The 22,917-nt window shown below is 42.4% G+C and overlaps 4 protein-coding genes across 4 annotated transcripts; 3 read left to right on the plus strand and 1 right to left on the minus strand.

The window, feature by feature from the left end:
• Positions 1-231: 231 nt before the first annotated feature.
• Positions 232-648, plus strand: HRG_10747 (uncharacterized protein; the record flags this gene model as incomplete). The annotated part of the gene is made up of 1 exon (XM_044869217.1): positions 232-648. One exon carries the CDS (start codon positions 232-234, stop codon positions 646-648), a length of 417 nt encoding a protein of 138 aa, XP_044715566.1.
• Positions 649-3,341: 2,693 nt separating this feature from the next.
• HRG_10748 (uncharacterized protein) lies at positions 3,342-4,778 on the plus strand (the record flags this gene model as incomplete). The annotated part of the gene is made up of 1 exon (XM_044869218.1): positions 3,342-4,778. One exon carries the CDS (start codon positions 3,342-3,344, stop codon positions 4,776-4,778), a length of 1,437 nt encoding a protein of 478 aa, XP_044715567.1.
• A 578-nt stretch (positions 4,779-5,356) lies between these two features.
• Positions 5,357-6,038, plus strand: HRG_10749 (dehydratase domain-containing protein; the record flags this gene model as incomplete). The annotated part of the gene is made up of 2 exons (XM_044869219.1): positions 5,357-5,367; positions 5,450-6,038. The coding sequence occupies 2 exons, from the start codon at positions 5,357-5,359 to the stop codon at positions 6,036-6,038; spliced, it is 600 nt and encodes a 199-aa protein (XP_044715568.1).
• A 13,612-nt stretch (positions 6,039-19,650) lies between these two features.
• On the minus strand, positions 19,651-22,853 carry HRG_10750 (peptidase m60, enhancin and enhancin-like domain-containing protein; the record flags this gene model as incomplete). The annotated part of the gene is made up of 4 exons (XM_044869220.1): positions 19,651-21,072; positions 21,417-21,556; positions 21,608-22,324; positions 22,670-22,853. 4 exons carry the CDS (start codon positions 22,851-22,853, stop codon positions 19,651-19,653), a joined length of 2,463 nt encoding a protein of 820 aa, XP_044715569.1.
• Between the last annotated feature and the right edge of the window lie 64 nt (positions 22,854-22,917).

The raw sequence follows: 22,917 nt of genomic DNA on the forward strand, positions 1-22,917 counted from the left end.
GAATTCGATGCGAATAAACATGGTGGATATCGTGTCTTCAAATCACGAATGGTCAGAGAGGTTAAGGGAAGAAATACTGCAACGCCATACGAGAAATCACGCCTCGTTGTGCAAGGATACAATGATGATGGGAAACGTGGGATCCTCACACAAGCCCCTACCATCAGCCGGCCCGCACAACGCGTGGCCTTGGCCTTAGCACCGTTTCTCTGCACACGGGATATGTTCATCATGATCAGAGACATCACGATGGCATACACACAATCCCAGACCAAGCTGGCCCGTGTCATCCTTGCAGCCCTTCCTCAAGAACTCAAAAGAAGATATCCAGAGGGAACAATCCTGCGAATCGTGAAGCCGCTATATGGCATCGCAGAGGCAGGAGCCCACTGGTTCAACACATATCACGACCATCACTGCCGCAAGCTTAATATGGAAACCTCTTCGTTTGACCCGTGCCTTCTGATCACGGCAAACAACATCGCCGACAAGGACCTGTTTGGCATCGCGGCCTTGCAAACGGATGACACATTCATTGTTGGCACAGATGCATTTCTCAAGATCGAGGAGAAAGAACTCTGCTTTAAGGCCAAGCCAAAGAGATTCTCCAAGAAGGTTCCATCTGCGACTTTAACGGCAGCCGCCTGACCATACAAAATGGCTGTGTCATCGTCAGGCAGAAGGGCCAAGCCCAAAACCTCGAGGAGATCAATCTTCAGGCATCAAGTAGGCATCAGGATTATGCTGCTCAACGCGCCCGGGGCATATATCGCTTCGATTTGCCAACCCGAAGCAACATACGATTGTTCCGTTGCGGCACAAGCCCAAGAGCCCGTTAATACCGACTTCAAGGCTTTGAACAAGCGGATTGAATGGCAGATCAACAATCCCGACCGTGGCCTATGTTACATACCCATCGATCTCGAGAGCGCGAAGATCTTTGTGTTCACCGATGGATCATTCGCCAACAATAAGGATTTAAGCTCTCAAATCGGCTTTGTGATTATCATCGCCAATGAGACCGCGCAATCAACCGATTCATTTTCCATCCGCGGAAACATTCTTCATTGAGCTCAACTAAATGCAAGCGCGTTACTCGAAGCGTTCTTGCATCAGAGATCTATGGATTGACATCGGGCTTCGATCTCGCATTTGTGATCAAGCAAACGGTCAATACGATCGCACAACGCCTTGATCTGAAGCAAATCCCGCTCGTCATTTGCACAGATTCATATAGCCTCTATGAGTGCCTCGTCAAACTTGGCACCACAACAGAGAAGCGACTCATGATAGATATCATGGCGCTGAGGCAGGCATATGAATCAAGGGATATTGCGGAAATCCGTTGGGTCAACGGCGCAGATAACCCTGCCGATGCTATGACGAAGGCATCACCAAACAGCGCCCTCACGCAGTTTATTAGCGACAATCAGCTAAACGTGAGGGTGGAAGGATTCGTTCATCGCAATAACACAACAATTCTCGACGAGATTTAATCGGTTTTTCGTTCCTTCTTCTGCTTTACCGTCGTTCTTTATTCCATTCACATTAACGAGGAGATCCTCGTGTCCATATTCCAACGTGGGACCGATGGAATCAGCTAGCGCATCCGGCGCTCGAAATGCGGCCCATGATGGCGTGTGGCAGAACACACCCAGTGTGGGGGAGGGAGAGCTACAGTCAGAGCACACTATCCAACATAGTGATGCATCGTGGTAGGAGTTTGTTGGTGTTCTTGTTCGTGTTTTTCCTATCTCATCTTAATTCGCTGTGTTTGGTGTGTTTTTGGTGGATTGATTAGTGCGCGATCATCGATTTAGAAAGAGGTTCCAGTGTTGGATCCACCTGTGCACTAGGCACCGATCGCGCACGTATAACTAATCGACCGCGCTAGTCACGTGCGAGTAAGAGGTGAGACACAGGGAGGAAGGTCTTTGCACACAGTTTGTATGGGACACGTTTCCCTAGTTACACAAGATATAACCAATTGAACCAGTTCGAATAACCTCACTGCAGTGAAGAGCCTGTCCACAGTATACGCATAAGAAACAAAAAAAAACTCTAAAAAAAAAATCTGATCCTCGGGTGCAGCTAGCCTAGGAGTGATATTTAGCTAAATAGACCAAACTTATGCTCGTTTCTATACCGTTATAGCGTATTAGATTATAGTGCCGTGAAAAAGACTAACTAGCTGCTGATATCGATAATAGCGCGATGACGGCTAAATAAGATAGCCAGTTAAGGCCGCCTTTCTAAATTAATTAGCCTTAGAGAGGCGTAGCAAAAATATATTACTATAATAACGAGCTTAATAGGCTAAAGGCTAACACGTCAGCCTTACGTAGAAGTAAGTGAAATAAAGAGGCTTTTAGTTAAAAAATAAGGCGTTATGTATATAAATTACTCATCGCTAGAATAGTTACTAAATACGGAGGAATCTTTCAAAATCATATCCCGCGCTAAAGCAACCCCTGTAAAGAAAAGGGAAGGAAGAGAACCCCTTATATCTATTTCCCTTTATAAAGGAATATAAGAAAGATCTTCTAGAATAATTATCTAAAAAGATAAAGCAAGCCTAAAAAAGCTGCCGTATAAAGAGATCTAAGCCTAGATAGAGCGAATTCCTCGGTATATATAGTTTTATTTTATATTAAATTAGAAGTCGGAAATAAGTGTTAAGAGAGCAGGAGAGACAGTATATAGTATTAGCAAGAAATAGCATACGGTAACAGAAATTCGGTGCGCTCTTAGCCGATTTGAACCTATTATTCGTAGGTGGAGGTAAGCAGGGAGAGCCATGTTCTACTTCGTATTTTATCCACAAAGAAACATCATAGTTAGTAGGCTATGTAATTAAAAATCTCTGCAGATTGCGGAGCACGACGACGCAGTACTAGCTGTCAGTATCTCGATACGTAGCGGCGTCTTAGCCTCCTCGACTATTATGCATGGGTAGTAAACCGAACACTATCGTCAAGTTTGACCTCGAAAGGCTCCAAGTGGTCCCTACTATTGCTGAGATGGTTGTTCATCAAACTTCGCCTTTGACACGTATCCATCCGCTTTTCACACTCGACATGTCCGCTAGCGCTCCGGTTTTCCAAGCACTCGATGAATACGAGGCCTGCAGACCAATTTCATGTCGTACCGAGGTGGTGCTTTTGCCGGCTCTGAAAACCCTATAAGAAGGTTGTTGTCTGCGTGGGAGATGACTCTTGCCCAGGCATCTTCCTACCTCCGTCTATCCGAGGGTTCATTCGTTCGATTTCTTTTCGCTTCTGTTCATCGTTTGAACTGTCGCCGTCCCTACTACATAAGTTGCCGTCTACATAGTCGCCGCGATGAGATCTACTCTTCTGTTCGCGTCTATCCTCCCTTGCGCGTATGGCACGCAGCTCAATCCCGACTTCTTGGAGCTCGTGAGACAGGACCCGCGTGCCCAATTGAACCTGAACCGATATGCCGCGCAAAAGTTCGACATTGGTTCACCATATTCGGAAATCCCCATGTCTAAGCTCGCGAATATCAACATGGACAGTATACCGCAAGACAAGCGGCAATGCTTCTATGTACGCCAGCAGTTCAGCGATAGGAATAGTATTGCGTCCACGGTCGATTTTGCCCCCCCCTCGGTTGACGGTTCCAGGACCTCCCCGGGGCCCATTACCGTGTCCTCCTCCAAGACGATTATAGATAGCTCCAGGCTGGGGTGGAATACGGAGTTTTCCGAGGAGGAGAGCATATCGGCCAGCGCAGGGCTTGCCGGTTCCTTCGGCTCCGGGTCCGTCAGCTATAACCACGGCGAGCGGTGGACCAAGGGAGAGAGCGGTGATAGGACAGCGACGCAAGAGATCTCCAAGTCGGTCACCGGCGTGTTCGACTGCCCCGACGACGCCTCGTGCACCGTTCTCACCTGGGCTTACGACGTGCACCTGCGCGGGCGCTGCTACTGGCAGCCCTTGGTGGACGCCGATTGCTTTGGCGACTTGCGATATTTTCATCGGGACGACCAAGGAGAAACTGCCAGCCATCAAGTATATGGCAACATCAGCGTCTTGGCCTATGCTGCCAACGACCTACACGTGACACACTTTGAAATGTTCCCACCCAGGTGGAAGGATGAGGGATGGTGGGGGCCCGGGCTGCTGAACAGACAAGGCCCTCCGCCGAAATGGGTCACTGCCGAGGCGTGGATCGATCTCGACGACTTAGACGGCGATCACACGACCTTCGTGCCAGTAACTCCTTGGGGAAGATCTGTCTCTCAACAGTTCTGGAGCTTTGGCTCAGGAGACACTATCGAATCAGGCATTCTCCCTGTCGACAAGCTCGGGGTGCAAATGCACAAGGCGGCCGAGCCATCCAGGAAAATCGACGTCCAGTGCGACTTCATCGAGCCACTCAAGCTCAACGGGGAAGTCATGACCAATCAACACATGCTGGTTGAGCGCGTGGGCGTCAATTACATGCTGCCGCCGGTTGAATTCAAGGCCGACCGTTACAACGCCTCGACAAAACAGTGCTTCCTCGAGGGCGGCTGGCGATACGCCGTCACCAAGAACCGCGACGCTGCCTGGGGCAAGCCCCTGCCGCGTGGGCAGTGGGAATGGACGTATGGTCAGATGAGGCCTAACTGGCCCAAGACGCCGGCGGGTCTTGACGAGAAGTGCCCTGAAATGGTGCCGCTGGCGAGCCAGATCCACAAGCGGTCTGATGACGACGAGCCCAAGAGGCGGGTGGACTCGGTCATTACTTTCGATGACGAGCTCTTCTTCTGAGACCACCTTGAGCTCGTGGAATGTGAGGAGGGGGCAAGGTGAGGAGGGAAAACCTAGCGCCGAGGCCATGGTGCCATGGTGTCAACTATGGCGGCGACCATCTCCATCATGCATGTCCCCAATCTCTAGAGTCTTGTGCGTTGGGAGGGTTCCAAATGGTCAAGCCACAAGCTGCACCAGCTAGTTGTATAGGCTCCATGCCACCCATCATCCCCATGTGCTGCCCAAAGGAATACTCGGGCTGGGAATCCATACATCATCACCCAGGTAGTCGAGGCACATCGAGCTCCATGTCAGTGCAATACACAACCGTGATTATCAGGCTTGCCAGTTTGCGGCGGTCATGCCGGCCTCGGTGAGCCGGGGAGGGGGGGTGAGAGCGAGTCGTGGGCAATAAAACCACCATGACCACCACCACCTCTGTGGCTAGAAAAGACTGCAGGCTATCTGTATTTTATATGTATCGTAAAGCAATCCGTCTTGGAGGGTGCATGCTGTCAGGCAAGGGGGCTAGGGCAAGCTCATTGTTAGAGACTAGCGTACGGCGTATAGCTTGTTGATACGCTCATGGCATACGTATGCCCGGCTCGTACGCTATATAGGCGCGGCGAATGCGCACTGAATTGTGCGGTATCGGCGCTGCGCTTTGACCAGCCACACTTCCTCACTAGAAAGTTGGTGGCTGCCGTCACCGACAATAAGGGCTTCTACAACATTGCCCTCCTGCCATACTGGCCGAGTAAGACTGACTACGACAAGTGGGCGGCTGAGACCGGCTTCACGGATTGGTGGGCCGCCATAGACCCCCGGGAGTTCGGTCACGGCTGGTTTCTCGAGGTCTTCTTTCCCCCAGTTGATCGTTTCGAGACCGTCTTTTCCAACTGCCAGATACCCGAAGGCGCCGCGCATATGGAGGAGTCCTTCAGCGGGCAGATCCGGGAGCACGTCTACTGGGGAAGCATGCGCGATCGCCTTGCAGCAGCCCAGACAGGTGAACTTGAGGGTGAAAAGGCAGCCAAGCGCGAAGCAGACCCGGCCGGCCGGGTCCACGTCTGCGGTAAGAAAAATCTCGCCGTCATCCGCTCCGGCCAGGACTGGTTCGATACCCTGCCGGATGAGCGCAAGTTGTATGTTGAGACAATGCGTCCCGTCCTGACGGCTGGCATGGACTTTCTCCGTGATAGGGGCAACGAGGTTGGTTGCCATAGCTGCCGATTCATGCATGTCGTGGATTCAACGACGCGAAAGGTTAGAACATAGTGTTATTCCCCTTTGCACGTCTAAGAAATAGCACTTAGCTCTACAATTAATCAGAAAAAGATATCTACAGGCTGCTCATTGGCGCTTACTAACTACGCGCTGAGGACATATATTACGGTTATGGCTACTAATGGTGTAACCGGTCCGTCTAGACGCCTCAGACTGTATGTTTGGTTTGTCTTGCTTGGCCGGACTCAACTGGCAGTCTACCTGAGATTCCCAGACCGAAACATCAGTCAGTCCGTCACCGTCAGACTGAACTACTGTCACAAGCCTACGGAGCCTGAGCCACGACATCCAGACCTCTAGTGAAATCTACGGACAAGAACAACACATCTCTCAAGCAGTGGCTTAAGAGCACAGTGGAAGAAATAGGGGCACAGAAAGGTGAATTTAGTGATGCATGTCTTGGTCTATCTATTGGGATAAGGGAGGGGCTTATATAGGTATAGTAACTATATATAGCTAGCCAAAAGAGGGCATTAAGATATTCCTATACCTAAGTCAGGCCTATATAATGTCCTTAGGCTAGGGGAGTCATATTAGTTAGGCAGGCTTCCTTGTGCATGACTATTAGGTCTACTGGGCATAACTGTGGCTTCTTATGCCCACTCTCCTCAACACACCCCCTTGCCACCCTAGCTTCTAGATAGTAGGGCAATAGGTAGAGGAGGGTTCGGTCTAATAAATATAAGGCTATTCCGATATTAAATTTAGCTACTTTACTATCTATTTAAGGAGGTTGTCTAAAAATAGGGGAGGCTCCTAATTATATTCTATAAAAAGGGAAGGTAAATATAGTAAAAGGCAAAAGCCGGGACCTAAGAGGATAGGATATAAGGAGAACCCTCCTCTATATATCCTATCTCCTTAGGCCCCTAAGTTCGTTGACCGCGCCCCCCCTAGGGCGTAGTTATATAACCTGCTCTTCCGCCTTAAGGGGAGTCAAACTTACGATTAATAGGGTTATATAACCTACTCTTACCGTTTAACTAGTAGTTATAAGTTATATTTATAACCTTCCTTATAAGGAGGGGCATAGCGGGGCATCCCTTTAGGTAGCCTAGGTACCGTAGTACCTTTACCAGCGATATTATTATTTAGGATAAAAGTAATCTTAATAGTAGACTTTTTAATAATATATTCCTTATATTAATTAGTCTTAATTTAGTAAAGCTATCGCGATTATCGTAAGTTTAAGCGCTATAGTATTATACTAATTAAGGGGTAGTCTAGTAATAGCTTTACTTCTTAGTAGTAAATAGGGCTAACTTCTACCCCTTAGATCTTTATAGTTTCTTAACTAAATTAAGATCTAACTACGCCGTTAGAATCCCTTAATCTTAGTATATATAGTAGTGCTCTTATTATCGGGATCTAGCGATTATCGAGTTTACTATAGTAAGGAGATATTACGCCTTAATACGGTAGTTAGGTATATTATCTCTTAATATATCTTCTAGCTATATTACTAGTCCTAGTTACTTAATAAAGCTTTAATACTTTTAGTATATAAGCGCCTTTATTATACTATTAGCTAGGTTATCTACTAATACGATCTAGCTAACTTATATCCGATCTTACTATACCTCTTAACGAAGCTAGTATTTATAAACTTTAACGTGCTTAAGGTTTATCTTAAGCTTCGCGCTTAATTTAGTTAGAAGCTTAATAGTTTAAAGGTTATTATACTAGAGCTCTATAGTCCCTTTAATACTAATACTAAGCTCCTTAATTAGTCGGCTAAATACTACCTATTCCTTAGCTATTTATAAGAGTACTAATAATTTAGCTTTTATAAAGGACGTTATTATAGTAGCTTACTTAATAGCTTTTTAGTCAATTAGCTTACTAAGGAGTAGGAATATATATCCTTATAAGGACTTCTTAGTTTCTAGGTTATCGGCGTATAAGGAGTCGGATATATATATTAGCCGCCTTATTAGGTTTATCGCCGTAAAGTAGATATAGCGGTTTCTCGTATAATAGAGGTAAGCTAGGCACTTACGTGCTTTATACCTATAGCGCGGCCCGGGGTTATAATTATATTAGGCTAGCTTTCCGGCTATAAATACGATATCTAGCCTAGTATAAATTACTAGATAAATAAGCGACCTAATTAGAGAGATATATTCGTATATCTCTTCCTTTAAGGCCTACTTTTTATAGGGGACGAGCTCTTCTATTATTAGCGGGATCTTAGGCTTACGAAGGATATTATTATTAAGGATATAATATTTCTTCGCGGTCTTAGAGATATAGGAAGCTTACGAGAGCTATATCTTCTTAAGATCCCTATCCTTAATAATCTCGATACTAAGGAACTAGCGTAGCTCTCCTATATACGTAACGGTATATTTTTTCGTAATAGCCTCGTATAGCTCTTCCTAATCTTATTTTTGCCTTTTCGGATATTTTATAACGATATTATCTACGAAGATAAAGATAATAACGCCCTTATAGACTAGTACGTAGGCGTCTTCTACTAGCTGCTAGGCTCCTAGTTTAGTAAAGAAACTAGATATCTCTTTAAACTATAGCTTTAAAGAGATATAGAGCTTATATAGTGCTTTTAATAGCTTTAGGCATAGCCTAGGCATTGAGAATCCCGGTAGAGGCTAGTAATAGACTTCTTAGCGTAGGATTACGTATAGAAATACTATTTTTACGTCGTATTATTCTATCTTAAAGTCCTCGAGGTAGTAGAAGGCTATTAGTAGTCGAAATGTTCGTGCTCGTAGCGTGGCTATATATATATCCTCGTTACCTTTAGGTTATAGGTCTCTACGAACTATAATATATGCTTTAAAGCGTGTAATATACCCCTATTTATCGGTCTTATATATAAAGACCTAACGTAAGGGGATTAGGAAGTAACCTTTCTATTTAATAATAGCTTTTAGGATAGTCTTCTACGTGCCCCTTACTAGGTTTTCCTCTATTTCGTGGTCTATAGCTTCCTTCTACTCGTATGCGAATTCTAAAGCTATTGCCGCGTTAAAGGAGGTAGGGGGAGGCGGTATATCTTTAACGTAAAGCTTATACTTACTTGCCTTTACGATAATATTATTAATAAGGGATTTCTTAGGCCTACGAGCCCGTTTTCCTTTAATAACGTTGCTTAGGTTAATCCCTTATAACGTATCCTTTCGTCTACGTTGTTCTTATATTTATAATGTCCTTAAGCCGGCCCTACTAATCGCTAGGTTAAGGGTGCGGGGTTCGGACTATCTTAAGGTATATAAGCAAAAGCGGAATTTTAGGAAATCAAGGAATCACGTAAGACTACGTGATAGAGGGGAAGAAGGAGTATAAGGTAGGATTTTCAACGGAATTTATTAGTAGTATATTGGTATATAGAAGAGGTGTTAAAGTTAATGATTTTCTATCTATCTACTAGCGGACATGCTATCTTATATAGACAATTATAGCTAAACGGAAGAACCTTTCGGGACCAGATTTAGGCTGCCGTATAGCCCTAAGACTAGGGAATTCCGTGATACCTCGAGTGAATCTAGAAGTGTCTTAGTTCCCCTAATATTCGTGTTTAAAGGAGGTTGGTCGTGCCGGTGTTCTTAAGAGGTCTTAGCTAGCATTCTAAGCTAGCTCTATTCCTTCGATTCCCGATTATACGATAACCGGCGACCCGTTTAATGCATAATAATATATAAAATAACGAGCGATTCTTGCTCTATAGGATAAGACTTTATCTATAATTAATATACTACTTATTAGCTTATATAATCGGGAGAGTATATTATAGCTGCTTTATTTATAGTAGGAACACCGTTCCTTACAGCCTCCCTTAAAGAGTAGATTTATATACTCTTTACTGATTTATTTATAGTAGTATATATATAGGGTAAAAACCTAATTTAGGAAAACCATTCTTATACCTTAATAGGATATATAAAAACCTATTCTTTCTTAGGAAAAAAAATCCTTAGGTATATACTAATAGAAAAACCTATGGTAGGAAAAATCTATAGTTATAATAATTATTTATAGGATAACCTTATATAAGGTAAAACCTATTATTGCTAGGAAAATCTTAATAGATAAAAACCTAGTAAATATTTCTCTAGGAAACCTAAAAGGAAAAACCTAGTAGGGGAAAGATATAGAAAGCATAAGAAATATCTAAAAACCCCTTTTAATTGCTTAGGAACTTATATTAAGGATAGACCGTCTCTAGATTTATAGAGTAATCTAGGTCTTAATTCCTTTGTAAAAATATCAGCTATATTATCTTCTGATTTAATATAAAAAACTCTAATTTCCCCTTTTCTTATACTAGTTCTAGTATAGTGATAGGCTAATCTTATATGCTTAGACCTTTTATGAAATTCCGGATTTTCTGCTAATTTAATAGCAGCAGTATTATCCGTTAAAATAGGAGGTATAGTATTAGGAATCTTAATAGATAGATCCTTAGTAATATTTTTAAAAAGCATATTTAAATAAACAGCTTCTTTATTTGCCTCCCTAAGGCCAATATATTCTGCTTCGCAGGTAGAAAGGGCAACGGCTTTCTGCTTAGAGCAAGCCCAGCTTATTATATTATTATATATATAAAAACAGTAACCGGAAAAGGATTTTCCGTCCGTTAAATCCGACGCCCAGCTAGAGTCGGTAAAACCCTTTATATATAGATAGGTAAAAGGGATATTGCAATTATATTTAATCTTTAGGCTAGGGAATTTATTTAAATATTTCCAAATTATATTTAAAGCCTTAAAATGCGTTTGGTCGGGCTTAGCCGCGAATCTAGCGCAGGAAATTACAGAATATAAGATATCTGGCCTAGTAAATAAGGCTAAGTATAATAGAGATCCTATTTCTTTCTGAAATTGCAATATATCTTCCTTAGAAGGTAATTCCTTTGCTTTTATAAGCTTAAAGCCTACTATAGCGGGTAAATTCGAAGTTCCTAAACCTTCTTTATTAAATTCCTTTAATTTATTTAAGGTATAATTTTCTTGGGATATATATAGCTCTTTATTTTCTCGGTTTATTGTAATATTTAGACCTAAGAAGTCTTTTATATCTCCTAAGATAGTAAAATCTAGGAATTTAGATAATTCTTTAAATAATCTTTCTTCTATTATAGATTTAGAGGGCCCTACTATAAGAAAGTCGTCGACGTGAATTGCTAAGGCTATACTATAGTCCTTATTTATAAATACTCCTTCGTCTATTAAAAGAGGAAGAAATCCGAGATTATTTAGTATAATTTTTAAATGATTATACCAGAGCTTAGGACTTTGTTTTAGGCTATATAATGCTTTCTTTAGCTTTGCTTTAATTTGACCGGTTTTATATAGGTCTAGGAATTTAGTTAATTTAATTCCTTTAGCTCTATAAGCTGATCTATGTTTTAAATAATATTCTTTAAGAGCGTATTCTTCGTAGCCTATAGGAAGATCGATATATACTTCGCTATCTATATCGGCATGTACGAATGCATTTGTTATATCTATTTGCAAAGCTTCGAATTCGTAGATAATAGCTAAAATAAGTAGAATTCTAATAGATTCGGGTCTAGCCGTAGTCGAGAAGGTATCTAGGAAATCTAAGCCATAGATCTGCTTAAATCCCTGTATTACGAAACGGGCTTTATATTTTATTATATTATTTTGACTATCCTTCTTAATAGTATAGACCCAGCGGCCTCCTATAGCCTCCCTATCCCTAGGGAGGTAGGAAAATTCCTAAGTTTTATATTTAATTAGCTGGATAATCTCCTTAATCATAGCATCTTTCTAAAATGCTATTTCAGGGCTATTTATTGCCTGTTTATAGGTCTTTGGAATTTTTAGATCCTGATTTTCTATACTAGCTAGAATTAACTCTATAAAATCGCAGTTTAGAAATAAATTAACGTTAGGGTATTCGATATAGTCAGAATCGAACCCTTCCGGCTTCTTAGGTAATTCTACTACTATTTTACTAGTAGTAGGAATAGGATCGTTATTTAGAGACTCTTCTTCTATAGAGGGCGAGGGACTTTTATCTCTAGGTTCTCTAGTAGCTTCCTCTATAGGGATATAGCTTTCTAGCTTATCTTTATTCGGAATAGAATTAAAATCAAAGGTATTATTACTACTAGAGATTTCTAGATTTTTTATAAATTTATTTTCTAGTATAGTAATATCTCTAGAGATAGTAATCTTTCTCTTAGAAAAATCCCAGATTTTATATGCATTTTCTAAATAGCCTACTATTATTCCCTTAAAAGCTCTATTATCTAGCTTATCTTTAGGGTCTTTATTCTTATAATATATAAGGCTTCCGAAGGTCTTAATTTTATTTAAGGTCTCGAAGGGTAGTATTATATTATCCCTCTTTTCTATAGGACTTTTAAATCCTATCGCAGAATGCGGTGATCTATTATATAAATAGGTAGCTGTTAAAACAACTTCTCCCCATAGATATTTAGGAAGCCTAGCAGTAAATAAAAGAGCTCGTACTTTTTCTAATATAGTACGATTTATTCTTTCTATTCTACCGTTAGATTCCGGCGTCCTAGGAGGACTAGAATTAAAGGTAATTCCTTCTTTTCGCAATAGAGCTTTATTTTATATATAAATTCTTTAGCATTATCAGAAAATGCTTCTCTAATCCTAGTATTTTTAGGGTTATTTTCTACCCTATTTTTAAATTCTAGGAACCTATCTAGAGCTTCTCCCTTTTTTCGAAGAAGGTATATTTCTAGATATCGGGTTCCTACGTCTAGGAAAGAAATATAATAGTGATATTTATTATAAGTAGGCACTTTAATTGGCCCCCAAATATCTAATACTATTTTTTCTAAATAGGAATAAGACTTATACGAGGGTTGTTTATTAACCCTATTCGTTGCTTTAGCTCTAATGCATATTTCGCACTGCCTTATTTTATTTTCCTCTTCTAGAGGCATTTTTATATCCTTATTATATCTTTTTAATATTTCTAAAATAGCCCTACTATTTATATGCCCTAAGCGTAAGTGCTAAGTATAAAAATCTATATCCTTTGCTTTTAAAGACGTAATAAGGATCGATTGGCTTTCTAATAAAGGTTCTATAGGAATATAGTATAATTTATTTCTAAGAAATCCTTTAGTAAGGACCTTAGCCTTATTATCTAATAAAAGGACTTTATTTCCTCCTATTAAGGCATAGGTATTATTAAAATAAGATTGGGATAGTATATTTACCCTAATTCAGGTATATAAAAGCAGTCTCGAAGGATATACCTTTTTCTACTATGCGGGAACTTAAATACTAAGTCCCCCTTTCCTTTTACTAATATAAAGGAAGCTTTTCCCCAGCAAACTTTAGACTTAATTTCTTTATAGTTAATAAGGAAATTCTTATTAGATACTATATGCCTAGTAGCTTCGGTATTATATATAAAATCAAAGATCCTTTTATTCTTATAACTAGGAAATCCTCCTTCTCTTGCCTTTAAGACTAATTCCTTTATTCTAGGAATCGAGGCTTTTAGAGGTCCTAAAAGAGAGTCTTTATTAGCTTCTGCTATAGGGTAATTATAGAGGTTAAAATTACCTCTAAATCCTTAGACGTATGCATAGGGTCAGGGCCCTAGAGAGGTCTATAAGGTCGATATCTAGGTCTATATTTTCTTCTTGCGAAGCTATATTTAAGACCTTATTACTATCTTCCGAATCGGACTCTAGCTCGGTAATTCGAGCCTTCCTTCTTTTATTAGTAGTAGAAATGCTACTAGAAGGGGATTTCTTCCTAGAAGAAGAAGAAGAAGAAGATTTTCTTCTTAGAAATTCGAGTCCTATCGTCCTTTTTCCTTTATTTAATACCTAATAAGCGGAGCCTTATTCGGGTGTAATTTATAGCAATTTGCTATAAAATGCCCTGGTTTTTTGCATTCCTTACAATAAGGAGTATCCGTAGAATTTCTATGGGATTTCTAAGGCTTCCTTCGTATTAGGAAGGCTTTCTCCGAAGATTCGTCTATATCCTCTATTCTTCTAGCTTCGTCTAAAAGACTAGCTGTAAGGGTTTCGAGGGTAAACGCCGCAGAATTATGCCTAAGGCTCTGCGTAATATTTATAATATAGCTTCTAAATTCCTTATTAAGGCAATTAAGAATCCATGCTATAAGAACAACTTCTGGAATTTCTATATTACGGATTTTAAATCCTCGTAGATTTCCTTTACCTTATAAAGGTATTTCTAAATCAGAGTCCGAGGACTAAGATTAAAGAGCTGCTTAATAAGCAGATAATTCGACGAAAAGTTCGACGGATTATATAGCTTTTAAGCTTATCCCACGCTTCTTTAGCATTTTTAGATGCCGAATTTGCATTAAGGACCATCTTCGACTCGAAGGAATATTATAGATAAAGCCTCCGTAGTCTGTATATAATTTGCTTGCTCTAGAGCAGCAATAAGCTTTTCTTTGTAGGATAGCTTCCATCCTCGTAGTCCATAAGGTATAATTTGAATTTCCCTTAAGTCTAGTAAATTCGTATTCTTTCTGTCCACCTATTTTATATAAATTCGGTATTATTTCGTTCGTAGGGATCGAGAAGTCTAGACGGGAGTTTAAGAGCGTAGGAAGGTAAAAGAAGTCGGGGGGAATTTCGAAAGGAATTTTAATTGAATATTTCGACGAGGAATTTCAAAGGTATAAGTAGTTGATTTCCGGCTTAAAAGGAGAAGCCGGGCTCATAACCTCTAAAGGTATATGAGCAAAAGCGGAATTTTGGGAAATCAAGGAATCACGTAAGACTACGTGATAGAGGGGAAGAAGGAGTATAAGGTAGGATTTTCAACGGAATTTATTGGTAGTGTATTGGTGTGTGGAAGAGGTGTTAAAGTTAATGATTTTCTATCTATCTACTAGCGGATATGCTATCTTATATAGACAATTGTAGCTGAACGGAAGAACCTTTCGGGACCTGATTTAGGCTGCCGTATAGCCCTAAGACTAGGGAATTCCGTGATACTTTAAGTAACTCTAGAAGTGTCTTAGTTCCCCTGATATTCGTGTTTAAAGGAGGTTGGTCGTGCCGGTGTTCTTAAGAGGTCTTAGCTAGCATTCTAAGCTAGCTCTGTTCCTTCGATTCCCGATTGTACGATAACCGGCAACCCGTTTAATGCATAATAACATGCAAAATAACGAGCGATTCTTGCTCTATAGGATAAGATTTTGTCTATAATTAATATACTACTTATTAGCTTATTTAATCGGGAGAGTATATTATAGCTGCTTTATTTATAGTAGGAACACCGTTCCTTATAGACTAGGGGTTATCTTCTTAAACCTATACTATAATCGTTCCTTTACCCCCTAGGTTAAGAGGTATATTATTGCGTTTATCTTAAGGAGACGAGTCGATTAATATAGGTATCGTATCTTTAAGCTATCTCCCTAACGAGATATAGGAGGGGTTGCTAGCTATAGTATCTATTACGGGCGTAGGAGGTATAGAGCTTAGTAACTTCGTGTTAAATATAGTATTAGGTAGAAGGGGTAATATTAAAATCTCTATCCCTAGGCCTACTATTTCCGGAGGGGAAAGATATATATATCTATATAATCCCTATAAGGGCGTCTTTAATCCCTAATCTTCCGGAGTATATAGGGGCAATAGGTCCTATAAGAGGGTAATTGCTTTTTCCGGCGTCTAACCGTTAACCGTATTATCGTCGGATAAACTTAGTACCCTAAAGGTTTTAGGTTCCCTGCTATCTATAACGTTAGTTACGGCTATATCTCTAAGGATATTATAGCTATATATTTAGACTAGCTAGGCTTACTCTTCTCTTTTTATATCGTAGCTTATAGACTTATTAAACTATATATTAGCTAATACTATTAGTTTATTCTATCTAATTAACGGTATCTATATAACGTATTATTAAGTAGACCTATAGCCTACTAGGTAGCCGATATAAGCTCTCTACTTAAGGGGTAATTACGTCTTATATAACTTAATATATTCTAATACCGTAATTATTATTAAGAATGCTATATAGCTAAAGACCCTTAAATATATAATGTCTAGTTTAATATCTTTAATATAGTAATATAGTAGATTATTTTCTTTTATCTAGGTCTACTAACGCTTATATAGGCTCTACTAGCTATAATTATATAATTCGAAGGGTATTATATTAAGTAGGTATACCGCTATACGGTATATCTCTAGCTATAGCTCTTCTAGAAGCTTTAAGTTAAGCCTTATAACCCTTACTTTTTCCTTTACTATTGCCCTTAATCTCTTTATATAACCGTTTTACGTAGGCGTTAAAGGGGCTAACTATATAACTTATATCCCTTTATTAGTTATATAATCTATTTATTCTATTATTAAAAGAGCCCTTTCCCTATTAGTAACTAATATAGTTATTTTAATTCTATACTAAGTCTTAAGTAACGCTACGAAGTTATTAAAGATATCCTTAATACCCGTTTTTCTTTCTATTAGGTAATAGAACCTTATAGATATATCTATATAGGTAAATAGGGCGAAGTTCTTTTCCCCGTTATATACTATTATAGGGCTAGGGTAAAGGTCGAAGCTAACTTATACCCCCGGACTTTTAGGCCTTAAGGATAGTGTTTTTCTCGAGACTTCCCTCTTAGCTTTCCCTATTACGTATATCTAATAGCTATATATTATAGGGCCTTAAAGCTTAGTGCCTAGGCAGGCTTCTAATAGCTTCTCTAGTAATCTTAGACTAAGATGCTTAAGGCGGCGATGCTATAGGTTACCTACCCCCCTAGTTAGTAGCTTAGGCGCTTATATAACTGCGAATACCCGCTTACGCTATAGGAGTATTCCTATTACGAATTAACCTTCGAAGTCGGTTAGTTTAATACGAACCTCCTTTATAGGTTCCGAATAAAGGTATCCTAGGAGCTGGTTCTAGAATATCCCTGCTATTATCCTTAGCCTAGCTAAGAAGATACTTATCGGTATTTCTAGGATAAAGTAGGCATCTAGTAAGGTTATCTTTCTACCGTTAATTATAGGGATAACTACTATTCCTATTCCTTATACCCTAAAAGCTTAGTCTCTAACCTAGACTTTATCGTTAGAACCCTACTTAAAGGTTCCTTCCTAAAACTAACCTAGGTTATTAAAGAGGTTAATATCGGCCCTTAAGTCGTATATTAATTTATCGGTAAGTAACGGCGTTCCCTTAATAGCCGTATTTACCCTAGATAGAGTAACCGTGTTAATAGTCTTTCCTAGCCCGTTATTACTAATAATAGTATCTGCTAGTTCTCTTCCTTTAGGGTAGGAATTAAGGGTCTAGGCTATATATTTTGCTTTCTTATCTAGATAGTCCTTTAGCCGTTTTTCGATATTCTATTTAGCTAGATTACTATATTTCTAGCCTAATAGGGGCTTCTTATTATATATTACCTATAGTAAGTAGCAATTTTCCTACTAGCTTATTAAGCTATTAACGTGCTACTTATAGCTAGCGTATTTAGCTTAGGTATCTAATTTCCTAGAGATTTAATTAGCGCTTCCCCTTTTTATAGGTAGTTACGACTTCTTCCTATAGGTATATTCTTATTTAAAGTTAGCGATTAGGTTCCTTAAGGGAAGTTAATCTTTACCGTGTCTTTCGTTATAGAGGTCGAGAGCCCTTATTATTATAGACTAATATAGGTCCTACTTATCTACTACTATAAGAAAATCCTATCTAATTCTTATATCGTTAAGTATATTAACCTTAAGGTCTTATAAATCTATAATAATTTAGTCGAGCTATTTTGCCTATGCTTTCTAGTCTTGCGTGCCTCTTTTATTAATAGAGGTTATATATCTCTCGTAAATTAGCTTTTTCTCCTCTACCCCTAAAAGTAGGGCTTGCTTCTTTAATTCCCTAATTTTCTCTCTTAGGCTATTATATATTAGGGTTATCCCCTAAAGCCCTTTACTAATCGTTTTCTTAATTAATTCTTTAAGTATAATTAGGGCTTTCTACTAGACCTTATAGCGATCGAATTATAGCTAGAACCTTTTCTTAAGGTTACGAAAGGAGTCCTTTATATCCTAGTATCGTTTATTATAGCCTATTCGCCTCGCTAAGAACATAGCCTTAGTTTCTTCTTCTCGTTAGGAAGGTCTCCCTCTAAGGTTAATAATAAATTGCTCCTAGTCCGGCTATTAGGGTTATTTAAGCTCCTTTATGCCGTCTAGGTTAGCATATTCCTAAATCTTATAAGTCTAGGCCTACGATTTAATCCCCCTAATCTATAGGGTCCAATCGAGGTTTTCCTTTAGTCTTACGATATAATTATCCCCTCTTACTTCCTTTAACGTTATCTTAGGAAAATAAGGGGTTCTAGCTTAATAAGTAATATCCTTCTTTAAGGGATACGTAATTATAATTTATATAATTCGTATATTTCTAGTAGTGCCCCTTAGTATAGCTAGGTTCCTTGCCTTAATACTACGATTTAAGCGTTATAACGGCGTTAATAGCTCGTAAATAGCTTTAAAGGTGATATCGGCGGGCAAAAGATGATCTAGCCGTGCAGGCCGGGCTCATAACTCTCAAGCAGTGGCTTAAGAGCATAGTAGAAGAAATAGGGGCACAGAAAGGTGAATTTAGTGATGTATGTCTTGGTCTATCTATTGGGACAAGGGAGGGGCTTATATAGGTACAGTGACCATATATAGCTAGCCAAAAGAGGGCATTGGGATATTCCTATACCTAAGTTAGGCCTATATAATGTCCTTAGGCTAGGGGAGTCATGTTGGTCAGGCAGGCTTCCTTGTGCATGACTATTAGGTCCACTGGGCATGACTGTGGCTTCTTATGCCCACTCTCCTCAACAACATCATTCACGTATCCTTGAACTGCGTGTCCCTATTGCGAACGTGGTGGGCTCTAACTGGAACCATGGAGCCAAATCAAAAGCCGTCACCGGCCGAGACAGGAACCCGCCAACGGTTGGCCGAGCTTAAACTTTCGTGGAGAACTCCATGCAACGACCGACGCTTCCTTCCGGTGAGCTGTCCTAAGTCAAGGTCCATAAAAGTCGCCCCGCCATGGTGTCCGCAAGCAGAGAGGCTCCCAAGTGGGGATGCGTCGGCAACTGAGGTTTCAAAGAAAAGCAATCTGCAGGACAATCATCGAGCGCATATCCGGGCATCAATCAACAATGCCTGGAAGAGGCTGGATGAATACCTCACCAAGCTCAGCGACTCCCCACTGTTTGCCGTAGCCATTATACTCCATCCGCGGTTCGGTATCAGCTGGCTGAGTGCACTTGGTTTGCGAGGTCAAAATAAGCTCGTCCAGAAGCTGCTTGGCATCGCTACTCTTAGTCAAGTAAATAGCCATGGCCTATGTGCTTCATACTTCATGCAAAGTCTGTATGTATCGCTTCACAAGATAAACGAGAGTCAGGGGAGAAATACGGAAACTGGGCTGAAATGAAATGACGAAGCCATCTTAGCAAATTAACAATCCCCAGCCATTTGGACCTCTCCTTCGCAATCTCGGAATCTTCCCTTATGTCACCTCTTCCCCCTTAACGCGGAACTCATCTTTGGACAAGATTGTAACAATTTGATGCCAACCCCAGATGCTGGTAGTCTTTGCAGGCTTCGAGCCACTTAAACCCCCCGAAGTTCCAAGTGCCTCGCTTCATCCTTCTCACCTCCGTAGACGGGTCGTTTTGTATAGTCTTCAACCGGGTCGGGCTGTTTCTCCATCTCGTCGATGGTGCGGCGCTCAGGCTTAAGCCCCCATTTCGTAAAGTAGTCAGTCAGGTTTTCCTCCGCAAGCTGCGCCGCTTGGGTCATAAAGTAGTGCTTCTTATCGGCATCGCTCTTCTTGTTTTCTCCCGCCCGCGAGTTTTTGTGAAGTTGATGGTAGAAGGCGTCGCCGAACACGACACGGAGCTGTTCAAACAAAACAAGGCGAACGAAATGGCCGGCCGACTCAAAAACCTTCATGCTGGGGTCTTGGGCGAGATATTTCTTGGCATATTCCCACTCTTTGATGGTGCCGTGCGTAATAACCTTGCTAGGAATCTCGGGGACGAGGCGGCGGGCAGCGAGACTGTAGATATTCACGGTATCCTCTGTCATGTCGCGCCAGCTCCACGTATAGCTATGTTGGCGATGGTGCCCGAGCTCGTGCCAGATCATCCAAGACTGGCGTGTAACATTCTGCCAGTACATATATTTGTGGTTGCCGGCGGGAACAGCAGCGCGGAAGTTGGACGAGTTTGGGTTGGCGTCCGTCCTGGTCTGCACGACTATAGGACGCAGTGAGCTCGGTCTATCTCTAGGGCTGGGGGCGCTGGAGGTGAGAGCGCTGATGTCGTCCTGGGCGGTGATAATGCTCCCGTACGTATCTAATAGCACATCCTGATCCAGCCCTTTATCGGCATAAATCTTGGCGTGTGCCGCCAGTCCGGTCATGATGACGCGCTTGCCGGTGTGCTCGGCGAAAGGCACCTTGGTGACGCTCAGCAGCTTCTTCCACAGCGACAAGGTCGTCACGCCTTGGCGGTATAGCGGAAACGGCTGGGCCGCGTCCCCCTGGGCCAAGGTGACGGTGACGCGCGGTACGCTCTGGCCGGCAGCGTGGGTGTAGCGGATATACATGATGCCGCCAAGCGGGTGGGAAACCTGATGGTTACCGTTGCCCAGCGGTCCGGAGGAGTCCAGCCCTGTGGGCAATACTTCCTTCAGGTGCGTCGGATTGACCAAGGCCGGGGTCCCCACAAGAATCTCGGGCTTCCGGCCGGCCCCGCTTACGCCGGAGACGGAGACGGTCAGTGGGGCGTTTGGGTTCAAGTAGAAGCCCGTGGGCTGAAAGTCGGCCCATTTGAACTGCTGCTTCAGCCGCTGCCGCTCGTCCTCGGCCCCGGGGACAGCAGTCACAGTTATGGTGCGCGGCTGAGGAAAGACGGACGGATCGGATTGCTTATACGTCTCTGCGGCACGCGTCTCCCACTGATGCTGCCATTTCTGGTGATCCGATTCCTTGAGCTTGCCGGTAGCTGAGTCCTGGACGTACGACGTCAGCTTGAGGGGGAACTCGACTTTTCCGCGACTGGCTTTGTATCACGGGGCAGACCTAGGATGCCAGGGAAGATCTATGTTGTGCTGTGAGGAGGGCAAACTACGGAGGTGGAACAGAGTCTAGACTAAGTACAGGGATGCACGTGACGGAACCCAGGTTGGTGCCGTGACAGTACCCTTTCCCAAACGGCTGTTCGTCCTCGAACAGCCTAAACGACTAAGAGCGGCCTGGGCACAAAGTATATAGTTGTGCCCTTTACTTCTTGCCCAGACCGGGGGCCTGGCTTGTTTGGGTGAACTCTATGAAAGTCGAGGAGTACTTGGTTATGTCCTTTGAGGTCTCTAGCCGGTTGCCAGGTAGGGTCATAGTGTTTCCACTTGACTAGGTAATGTAGGCCATCAACGTCTCTGCGGCTATTTAGTAGCCCGTCAAATAGCCATTTTTCGACTAGTTCTCCTGTCTCGTCATCGCGTTCTAGGACTCGTCCTCGGATGTTTTTTGACTCGGCCTCGTTGATAACGTCTTGGCCGGGTAGACCATTTGCTTCTGGTTTCGGTCGTAGGAGCGAGTTGTGGAACACGGGAAAGATCTTCATTCCTCGGGAGTTTAAGCAAGCATGAACGAGGTAGACTTTCAGAATTGGGAATGGTCCTGCCCACTTGTCGTCTCCTTTCTTCATCGGCCGGTTTGTCTTCATATTCTTCGTGCTTACGTAGACTTCTTGACCTTCGGCGTACTGAGGAGCATCTTCTCGATTGAGGTTGGCGTTCTCCTCGTAGCGTCTGGCGGCTTGGGTTGCAAGGGCTTTCAGCTGAGTGATAATACGCTCAAAGCGGTCGGCGATGTTGTTTGCTTTGAGGAACTCTCGTCGTTGGGCTGCGGACTGGTTTGGCGGCAGTGGCTTGGTTGGTTCAGTGCCGAGTTTGGGGTGAAACCCATAGTTAGCGAAGAATGGTGATACTCCCGTGGTCTCAGATGTAACGTTGTTCGTGGCGAACTCGGCAAGAGGGAGCCAGTCGACCCAGTCGTCTTGGTGGAAGTTCATGAATGCTCTCAGATATTGTTCGATGCCTGCGTTGATCCGTTCCGTTTGTCCGTCTGTCTCTGGGTGGAAGGCGGAAGAATGGCGGAGTCGAACTCCTAGGCGGTCGGAGACTTGGCGCCAGAACTCGGAGATGAATTGGGAACCGCGGTCGGAGATGACATTGTCGGGTGTGCCATGGAGGCAATAGACTCGGCTGATAAAGACAGAGGCTAGTTCTTCGGCTGTTAGGCCTACAACTGGGATGAAATGGCGCATCTTTGTCAATCGGCACACAACAACGAGGACATGCTGGTATGTTTTGCCATGGCGCTCGCATTCTGGCAGGGGCGTGATGTAGTCAATGGATATATCTGACCAAGCTTGGAATGGCACTTGCAGTGGTTGGAGGAATCCTGGGGGTGCCGACCTTGAGGCTTTGACCCGATCACACAGCTCGCAGGCTTTAACATATTCCTCGATGTCTCGGGTTATGCGTGGCCACCAGTAAGTTCGGCTAACCAAATCGATTGTCTTTATCCGCCCGGGGTGTCCTGCAGGGCCTGTGGAGTGCGTACGGTAAATAACCTGGGTCTTTAGTTCCTGATCGTTGGGTGGTATGAAGAGCTTCTCGCGGTAGTATATGCGATTCCCAATGACAGAGCAGTCTGCCATTGCTACGCGAAGTTCCTTTCGCCATTTCTTGGGCCAGCGGCGGTGGGTTGATGCGTCTCTCAGGGCCGTCAGCATGTCTTGGGCCATCTCTGAATTTTCGTAGGCTCTATCGACCAGTTCATCGATGGGTTTGTCCATGGCTGGCATGATA

This window comes from Hirsutella rhossiliensis (assembly GCF_020360975.1).
Source record: "Hirsutella rhossiliensis strain HR02 chromosome Unknown scaffold00017, whole genome shotgun sequence".
In the NCBI taxonomy this organism is placed as follows: domain Eukaryota; kingdom Fungi; phylum Ascomycota; class Sordariomycetes; order Hypocreales; family Ophiocordycipitaceae; genus Hirsutella; species Hirsutella rhossiliensis.